Source organism: Lolium perenne, chromosome 3 (assembly GCF_019359855.2).
Source record: "Lolium perenne isolate Kyuss_39 chromosome 3, Kyuss_2.0, whole genome shotgun sequence".
NCBI lineage: Eukaryota > Viridiplantae > Streptophyta > Magnoliopsida > Poales > Poaceae > Lolium > Lolium perenne.
Window position 1 is genome coordinate 336920986 of NC_067246.2, and position 10891 is coordinate 336931876.

The 10891-nt window shown below is 46.4% G+C and overlaps 1 protein-coding gene across 1 annotated transcript; it reads left to right on the forward strand.

The window, feature by feature from the left end:
- The first annotated feature begins 2709 nt into the window (after positions 1-2709).
- Positions 2710-4176, forward strand: LOC127338939 (cytochrome P450 76M5-like). The gene has a single exon (XM_051364876.2). The coding sequence runs from the start codon at positions 2710-2712 to the stop codon at positions 4174-4176; it is 1467 nt and encodes a 488-aa protein (XP_051220836.1).
- Positions 4177-10891: the final 6715 nt, after the last annotated feature.

Here is a 10891-nt window from a genome sequence, read left to right on the forward strand (position 1 = left end):
AGCCACCGGTCATCTACATACTGTCGTCTCGGTTCAGGCTAGCTAAATATGAAGTGTGTATTTCAGCATTGATGTCTTGGCTTATGCCATTTGATTTGAGTTATGGAAAAGCTATCTGCAAGCGGCCAATATTCCACGTTCCTATGTCTAGAGTTGTAGCGTTAATGTACATTCAGAGTGTAACGGAATAATGGTGACTTCATATAGCTGTAATAACAAACCAGCTTCCTCTCTCATTTCCCCCCCTTCCTGCTCGATCTCAAGCCGCTACAGTAGCTGCCCCTCCTCTCTTCTTCTCCGGGCTGCTCCTTCCTCCTCTCCGCCGGATTAGCCGGCTGGAGATGGAGAGGAGTATGCGCCGGCTGTATATATGTAGGCTTCTCTTCTAGCTTTGGTCCCCTAGTGGCGTCTTGGAGCTGTGCCTCAGATCTGGGCGGCAAGATCTGGGGATTAGGGTTCTTTTCCTTGCAGCCATGTCTCCGGTGGTCGGAGCATGCGAGCGAGGAGGGAGCCACCGTCTCCGTCAATAAAGTAGTTGTAGCGGAGCTGCTGTTGATGCTGAGGAGCTGCGAAGCGGAGCCCCCCCTGGCCGGCCATGGAGGCGAGGGGGAGGGGCGAGGCTTTCTGCGGCACACGGTAGAGCTTCTTCTGGCCGGCCGTGGAGGCGAGGAGGAGAAGCTTTGCTGGGTGCTCTCCCCGGCAGAGCAGAGATCCAGGTTCTTCTCTCTGGCTCTGGATCTGCTGAGTGTTTGGGTTGTTCTTCCTCCTCCTTGTGGTCGTGGAGACAGGCAGGAGGAGGGAAGGCCCAGTGCTTGTCGATCTGGAGTCGAGAGGCACATGGGTGAGCGTGCGGTGCTCACCATGTTGGAAGCTTTCTTCAGGCGGCAGATTTCAAGCGCCGGCATCGTCTGCCGCCGCTATTCTTGGCCAAGGGGGCCTCTCCGCACCTCGGAGGTTCCAGCTCCGGGGAATATCTACTTCCTCCAGGCCGAAGAGCTGAAGGGGAAGATCTTTGATCCTGGCGTGGTAATCCATCCTGGTGACGAACCAAGTGGCGCAGTCCCCGGCGTCGCCACCAGAGACCATGGCCCAAGATCCAGTCGACGCGGTGGAGAAGAAGGACCCTATCGCTTTCTTTTTTATCTTTCTGGGTTCCTTTTTGTAAAAAAATTGGACTCTTGTGCTATTGTTCTCAAAGCCAAGGTCCTCCTTATAATTGTTCCCACCGACTAATGAAGCTTCCAGGTCCTTTGGGGCCTTATCTGTTCAAAAAAAAAAAAATATATAGCTGTAACAAAAAAACATAATACTGTTGAAAAACAGTCTATAGGTTGTTCTTTGTACATGTTTGTCATGCACTCTCTTCACTTACATGTTTTTTTTATTAACTAGCTAGGTATACTCTCCTACATAGCATCAATCCATTTGTACAACCATGTAAATAATATTTTCTTAAATTTGATTCAGTTTCATATCAGTAAGTATATTTCTTTGCGTGAAGTTTCTTCTCTTAAGTTCTAACTAAAATTCTGCACATAACTCGGAGATTTGGAGATGAATGCTATGATGGTAATTTCAAAAAAAATGCTATGATGGTGAGGATGGATGTTAGAAGCAGAAGAAATTGCTACTGTAAGTGTGATAGGTCATGGGCTTTCTTCATCCGATGAGTGAGCTGGGTGATGACCCCCGTTTGACATATCCCCATCATTTTCCCACTTAAAATTCATTGCCCCGAAAAAGAAAATTAGAAAATAAAAGTAGGCCAAAATAACATTAATTTTGATACAAAGTGCAACAAGGAAAAAATGAAAAAAAAAGAAATTGATAAAAGAGAAAAGACAAAAAATCATGCATGTGTGCGATGCATGCAAAATGCATGTATCATTAGTGTTAGGATAATTATCACATGCATAGGTCTCATGCATGCGGTAGAAAAGTGGAATCTCCTTCTACTTTGTCATATGCCTGCATGCGACAATGCTGGTCTACTACGTGACTTGAAGTTGTTTGTTTGAGCTGAATTCTCTTGGACCAATCATCGTGTCTACCCAATTGATTGATGCCACGGCCACGCATGTGTCCGTAAGTGAATTTCCTAACTTTCTTCCGTAAGTGTGGCATTAGTGGCCTGCATGCACGCGAAAAAGAATAGGGGAGAGAGCAAGGCAAACTCACGCGCGTCACCGGGTTTGCATGCATGTGATTGTAGGAAGAAAATTAAAAAAGCGCCCGGACAAGAGTTGGTTGCATGCTGCGCGCCTCTCCTACATGTGCATCGCGTTGATTGATAGAAAACGATAAACAAGAAGCAATTAAGAAATGGAACGAAACTCATCGCTTCCATGGTCGAAACGCTAGGAAGGAAATTCGGCTAAATACACTCATGGGACATTATTTTTTCGGATTTGATATATCTTAGTTAACTGAGAATTTCTTAAGTCGTAGTCACCTACAAAAAATATTTTAGTTGCACTTTTCTGTTAAAAAAGTGGAATCTCTTACTGAGTTACACTTTTCTTTGAGACTTAGAAAATCTCAGTCTTATTTCTCTCTTAATGCGATTCGCAGATTACTTATTATCAGCTCACAAGAATGCTGCAGTCACTCGTTGTGTAGGTAAGGCCCGGCCTTATATATATGACACCATTCGTTCATAGTTTCTTCAAACAGCAAGCCTCATCATCCACTTATCACACATAAAATCAAATGGCGCCTGAGCAGTACCTTGTTTGCATAGCAATCCTGGCGGTGCCACTGCTATGCTACGTGGTAACTTACACGAGAAGAGATGCCCGGCGGTGGCCGCCAGGCCCCAGGCCGCGGCCCATCATTGGCAACCTCCTCGACCTGCGCGGCGGCAACCTCCACCACAACCTCGCCCGCCTGGCCGGCGCCCATGGCCCCGTGATGACGCTGAAGCTCGGCGTCGTTAGAACCGTAATCGTGTCCTCCAGGGACGCGGCGTGGGAGGCGTTTTCCGTGCACGACCGGCGCATCGCGCCGCGCACCGTCCCGGACACGAGGCGCGCCGTGGCGCACGCCGACCGCTCCATGGTGTGGCTGCCGAGCTCTGACCCGCTGTGGAAGACGCTCCGTAGCATTGCCGCCAGGCACATCTTCTCCCCACGCAGCCTCGAGGTGGCGCAGGGCGTCCGGGAGCGCGCCGTGCACCACATGCTTGGCACCTTCCGCCGCCGGGCCGGCCAGGAGGTCGACATCGGCCACGTTTTGTACCACGGCGTGTTCGACCTACTGACCACCACGCTCTTCTCCGTCGACGGCCAGGATAAGTTGAGGGACCTTCTGGAGGAAATCGTGGCGCTCCTCTCCGAGCCCAACATGTCGGACTTCTACCCGTTGCTCCGTGTGCTGGACCTGCAGGGCCTTCGCCGCTGGACGGCCACGCGCATGAACCGCGTCTTGGATGTGCTGGAGAAGATTATCGACACTCGGCTGGGCGAGGGCAAGCATCATCCGGACGTCCTAGGCGCGCTACTAGCGCTGATGACCACTGGCAAGCTGAGCCGCCGCAACGTGAAGACCATGCTGTTCGACATCCTGGCGGCGGGCACTGAGACGACCAAGATCACGGTGGAGTGGGCGATGGCGGAGCTTCTGCGGAACCCAGGCGCGATGGAGGCAGTGCGCGCTGAGATGAAGGAGGCCCTCGCGCAGCAGAGGACGATCACGGAGGCGGACGTGGCGAAGCTGCCGTACCTGCAGGCCGCGGTGAAGGAGTCTATGCGGCTCCACCCCGTGGCGCCGCTGCTGCTGCCGCACCTGGTGGTGGAGGATGGCGTGGTCATAGGCGGCTACGCCGTACCCAAGGGTGCCACTGTCATCTTCAACTCGTGGTCCATCATGCGTGACCCCGCGGTATGGGAGAGGCCCGAGGAGTTCGTGCCGGAGCGTTTCCTGGGGAAAATGGAGCTCAGCATGTCGGGGAAGGACGTCAAGTTCATCCCGCTGGGTACCGGCCGGAGGCTGTGCCCTGCATTGCCCATGGTGGAGCTCCTCGTGCCCTTCATGCTGGCGTCCATGCTGCATGCCTTGGAGTGGCGGCTGCCCCAGGGCATGTCACCTGACCAGATGGACGTCACCGAGAAGTATACAAGCAATGACATCCTCGTTATGGATGTGCCTATGAAGGTTGTACCCATGGTCGCAACCTAGTCACCTGCATATTTTATTACCCCTTTTCTAGGGAATCCCTCCGTCATACATGCATACCCTCGCGAGAATAAATGTACCTTTTTCTTTTTTAAAAATTACCTAAATATTTACACAAAATAGCAACATATATGTGATATTTGTCGGAGATTTGGATCCTCTAAGGAACAAGGGGTATCTCGCAAAACCCTAGGTGTCGAACACAGGGGCTGAACACGTAGTTTCACGACTCACGCAACGGCGGCGGCGAAGACATCGGGAAGCGCTCGTCGATGGCAAAAACAATGGCGAGCACGACAAGGGACACAGTGAGTTACCCAAGTTCAGAGATTTGTGGTGACGTAAGTACTACTCCGCATGTCTGGACTGATCTTTTCAGAGATTTTTATAGATATGAGAGATTATATATTATTTAATCAAAGTAGGTTTTTTTCATTTCATCTATTATCTACATTATTGCATAGTAAATACAAGTTATGTGATAATCCATCCATCCTTTATATACTTTCTCTGCCCGATGTGCCACCATACGGTCTACTAGCTGGTTCCATATTCATCATTACATGACGCACATTGCTGCTTCAGAACGAGAATAAATGTGGACGGCTCAAAGGCCCAATTCATGAGGCTACCAATTGACATAGAGAGAATTTGCTATTGGTGTGTAAGAATCCAACATGCCATAGCCACAATTGGACCATGAAAAAAACGAGAACCAACCTGAGGTTGGGTGGTTAGGGGGGTGGTTGTACCCCCAGCTCACCAGAGTTTAAACCCTAGGTTTGACATCTGTGTCTCATAAAGATGGAATATTTATTCAGTGGGGAGGCGACATTTCCGTCGACAGCGAGGCGTCTGTAGTGACTTCGTCAATTTCAAGATTCAATTCACCGGCTCAGTCTTTCGGAGGTGCTCATTATGATAGGATGTACGTGTGTGCGTTCATAGGGGTGAGTGTATGCACGTGTATGTGAGCATCTATATTTGTACTGTGGTTCTAAAAAAAGTTGGACCAGGAAACAACCCATGTAGCTTCCACGCCGCAAAATGATGCACAGGCCGGAATGCCAAATGAAGTGTAAGTGCAACGTCGCGGTTTTGGTTAGTTGTAAATAGCAATTGTGGTGTGCATCATGAGAATTTCATATCATAATTATTGAAACTTGCAATGAACCATAACACAAGTACATGGATCCATCACACAACTAGTACATGTTATCATGAGCCGGATTGTTGCAAAACCCCTAATCATGAGCAAGTCGTTGAAATAATGACGGTGGAACACTGTTCGGTAACACTCAAAATGGTACAATGGAAACTGTAAGGGTTAAAATATTGCACACTAAATATTATAAGCTCTAAAGGAACTCAGAAACAGCTTGAAGTAACATAACAAATACTCGAATAACTAAACTTACTATATGTGATCTCAACAGCTTATTTAATATTCCCTCCATCAATAAGTGACTCAATATTGTATAGATACGAATGTATCTAGATGTATTTTACTTACGGTTTTGCTATGTCTCAGTCAACTGAGATTTTCTTAAGTCTAAGTCACTTACAAAAATATGCTTTGAGTTGCACTTTTCTGTTAAAAAAGTGCAATTACACTTTTCTCATAGAAATGTGCAACTGAACCGAGTTGCACTTTTCTTTGAACTGCAGTTGCATTTTTCTGAGTTGACTGAGACTTAAGAAAATCTCAGTCAACTGAGACCTAGGCACACCCTTTTACTTATACATAGATGTATCTAGTTCGATCCGAGGCCTTCTCTTCACCAGCTAAGCTAGAGTGCCATATTATAAACGTTATTACTATTGTTGAAAAAAATGTGGAAGGATCATTATTCCATCGTTGCTAAGACTAGTTATAGCGGGAGCACAATCTTACTACCTATCTATAGTGGAGTATGTGGGATATCAGACAAACTTATATTTATTAGGTTGTAAACTCATCATGTATTTGGAACTGTGATATTATGGTAACATAGCTAGTTATCATCCTAGTCTCTTCTGTATTTATTGTCATACCATGTCACCAAAATGTTTTGAAATATGTGATGTTACTATCTATGTTACTCTTATTGTGAGTAGCCTAAGGAAAGAAAGAAGAAAAGGAGCTGCTCGAAATTGAGTTCAAGTTTACAATTTTATTATATTATATTAGGGCATCTTGAGCGGGCCGATGGCGTCCGTTTGCAACCGTGTGGTCGAAAAATAGGTATGCACCATTTTAAAGAGGCCTGACGCAAATTGACCGGATCTGTGGGGGAATGCGTCCGCTCGGATGCGGCGCCAGATGCAATTTATGTTCGAGCCCTGTCACCATCACCATCGCCAGGTTGGGCGCGTGAGGCCGCGTCGCTTCCGCGTCTGCGCATGCGCGTGCCGCAACTTTCACCATCAATGGTGTGCTTCGTCCGCGGCTGGTCTTCTATGCCACCAGCAATGGCACGCAGCTTCGAGTCCCGCGTACGTCCTTAAAAGGGAACCCGCAACATCCTCTCATCGCCCACACCTCTCTGGCCCCATTGCTCTACTTCCCGCCACACCGATAGCCACATCGCGACGCCACAACTCCATGGGGAAGAAGAGGCACGACCACGAGGCGTCCTCGTCATGGGTGAAGAAGGATGAGAACTCTCGAGATGAGGGCCCCCTTATTTCTAGGGTCGCCCGGGTGCTCTTACAGAACTGGCAGCTGTGCGACGGCTGGAACGACGTGCACCTACCAGGCGGGTGGCGCCTCAGCACCGCGCGGGTGCCCGTCCTGACGATCCCACATTCCGGCCCGGAGCGACTCGAAGAGATCGAGCGGGGGAGTGCCATTCTCCCACCGGACATTCGCCGCGACACTGGCTTCGCTGTCGACTACCCCATGTGGGACACCTACCACCGCCAACACGTAGTGCTCGACAAGCAACGAAAGGAGGGGTTCCTTGGAGACAAGGACTACAACTTTGGCCCACCGCCACGACAGCGGCGTCCGTTGCTATGCACGCTGCCACCTCCATCACCTACGTCGGGCGAATAAATGCAGGACGACTCCAACGACTTCGTCGCAAGCGTCTTCCACGAGATCCTGATTGCACAACAGGAGGGCAGACAAATCGAGCTGTTGGAAGGCCTAACCGAGGAGGAGGCGATGAGGCTAGGCAACCTCATATCATAGATGCCGTAGCAGCCGCCGATGCCCCGGTATGCCATCGAGCACATGCCGACAAGCATGTAGGAGGACGAAGATGCCTTCAACCTGGCGTTCTAGGCCCGATGCCGCCTCCTCTCCACCTCCTCTGCCCTCGTGGCCAGCGGCTGCTCCACCTCCACCACCGGCCGCACCGCATTTGCTTCATGTACAACTGACCATGGGCGATCCCGAACCTCATCGACCTAACCCAGGTTCCCATCGACGATGAGGCGTATGCCAGGGTTTAGCAGGCCATGGACTTTTTTATATTTTTCATGTTTTTATTTTTAGTGATCTGTAAATTGTTTTATCAATGAAAAAATAGGAGAACAGTGAAATGCGTCGAGCCGTTGGGACACCCCCTGATGCAAACGGACGTACACGGTCACTTTTGGTGACCAAAATGCGCCGAGCCGTTGGAGATGCCCTTATCGATATAATTTTATTGATAACAGAACTCCATCCAAAGGTGGCAGCCCGGAGACTCTAGTGTAGCTTCGCTTGGAGTTTCTTCCTTCTTCTCTTCCACGCCTGCACCTTGTCGGTTTGAGTCCTTGGGCTCCCATAACACTCGTACTCGTAGATGTAAACCTCACATAAATATAGGCCGGAGTATGAGGTAGTATACCATTCATGATTGCTAGGTGTATGCATGCATAAAGGAAAAGATTCACCTTTGAGTGATATGTTGGTGCGTGTATCATTGTTGACACACATGATGTGATGAAGACTATTGACCGAGCTACATCATCTCCCTCGCTTGAAAATGAGTCATCCTCGACGAAAAATCATCATGAACATGTGTTGGCAAGTGATAGATGCATCTCTTTAATGTCCCTTCACTTGTCATGAACCCTACCAATAGTACGAGAAAAGCGAAGCAACACTCAAGAGTAGCCAATGTTCTAAGATTTTAGAGAAACAACGTAAGTTGAGGTTGAAACCACTCATTGGAGCTCATCCATAAGTACGCATTTGTTCCTTCACACAACAAAGACCAAGCAACGTATATTTGTGCGTGAAAGAGGAGCACATCATCAATGACATGTCCATTCTTGTTCACAACACCATTATCACAACACAAATATATCAAACATAATGCATGTGCAAGGTCAATGTGTAAGAGCTCCATTTGAACATCTTCCAAATGCAGGAACACAAAAACTCCAAATTGTGAGAAGACCTTGATGTCCATCTCATATAGAAACTCATTTTCATTATTGCACTCAAAGCATCGGGATGAGAAATCGGCAAAACACATCCTTGAAGCAATAAGAGGAGAATTTGGTGAAAACACACAAGAGAGAGAGAGAGAGAGAGTGTGTGTGTCCAAAATACCAAAAACATGTGTGCAAACAAACCATCAGCAAGAGAAAATGGTCCTCTTAATTGTTGTAATACAAGACATATTCTTTAGAAAGTTCACCAAAGTAACATGTGTATAAACGTGTGTGCCAATAAACCAAATGAAATATAAAATGTTCAACTTGTTTGAGGCAACACCAACGGTAAGAATTTGATAACACTTGTGACAATGCATATCCAATACTGCATTATGATTGCAAATAAGGCATAGGAAAGATAAATCATTTATCATGCTTGTTTTCAACACATAATTAATGAAGATATATTCAACATCATGGGAATATGATTGCCACAAATGGCAAGAAAATCAGCAACATGCTTGCAAATGAACTACAAGAGAGGGAGAAATTGTTTGGCATGTCCAATGCAAAGCATGAGAAATGTATTAGAGTCGGGTGCGATCTTGAACTCACTTGAGTTATGCTCTCAAGAGCTTGTTTTGTCAGCTCATGCTCAATCGATGTTGACATTATCTTTAGCATACCTACACAAATGTTAGACAAAGCAAAGAATGTGTCTGCATGGTATATAAACACTTCATCGATCATGATGTTCCATTTTTTTTGCACATCACCATTATCGTTAAGAAATTTATCATAGTACAGATGGTGAAATATGATGGGTAAACATGGGAACATGCTCAACAAGGGTAAATGAAAAGTCTATATTATGTGAGAGAGCTATGGGGGCAATCTTATTAACAAACATATTAAAATTAGTGCAAACCAAGCATTAAAAAGAATAATTGTTAAACATTTTGGTTGCATTAATAGGAGAAAATTGCAAACATTATACACAAAACATGTATAACACCACTCCTTGTAAGAGGAAATGCTACCACTCAACCAACAACATACATCAACGCGCAAGTGGGAGAATCCGGCAACACCTCCCTTGTAATGCCAGACATCCACGACAGACATTTCATATAATGAAGTATAATTAACAAGATATCATAAGAGATAAAAAAAAACTACAACAAAACATATGGAGCTAGGTGCTGAAAGCTCAGCCTGCTCTGCCACATACGTTGGGAACTAAATGTTCTTACATAGAAAAGCACTAGGCTATAGCTAGTAAATTCCAACCCAACTTCCCAAGCAACCTAAGTAAACCTAGCAGCAAAAAAACATGACTTATATACATCAAACCAACCTAGCTATCATGAAACATAAACTACATCGTGTGAGTTGTCACGATAAAGCTAGGCGAGTGGAAGGGTAGTGTAATTCATGAGTGAAAAATCCATGGGAGCTACGTCCTTCCAACTACGCCTCACGGTGGTGTACCTGAAACAAAGCCCACGAGGGTGATTCAAATGACTCAGCAAGTACACAACATAAGCGTATGCTACATTTGGAAGTAATATCATGCTTCTGGTCCTAGAAACAAAACATTCTGAATGTGCCGTGCCTAGAAGGCACAGTTAGTCATGAATGCATAGAACAACCGGATAAAACCAAACTTCTCTTCAAGATACTGCCGGCAAAGCTAGGAGAGGCGAAGTCTCACCCGACCTCCTTTTCAACCCTCAGCGTGTGAGAGGACCATAACATGAGGATTAACCGAAGGACCATGCACTCGCAAAGCAAGGATCACTCCTTGAAAATGGAGGATTCAAACTTGACGAGATTTTTTGATCAAGAAACAAGAAGATACAATCCCTATCACATACTAGTTGTATGGTGTATTGAAAGATACACTAAGGAAAGGCATGATCACCATTGCACTAATATAGAATATCAATAATGACATGAAGATAAACTGCAAAGAGTTGTATGTCCAATGTTGCCCGATGTACTCTCCTCAACCGTTGGGATAGTGAAGGTATGAGGCTACCTCCAGTGGGTTGGTCTCGCAACCTGCTGTAGAAAATATACACACAAGTCGCAAACATGTCCCCAAAGCATACTCTATATAAGAAATACATAAACACTCCTAATCGCAATCCCGGGGAGAGCAACCCTTTGCTTCCCCATCACGAAAGAATTCAAAGGTGGAGCTTGGAAGCTCGAAACCAACCAAATGATGTAGCTATGGATTCAGGTCAAACTCAACCAATGCCACAGTTTACAGATTTCAGAATATCATGTAGCTGAATTTGGAAATTCATAGCAAGTAAAATAATCATGGAAATTACATAAACTAAGTTAACATACGAAC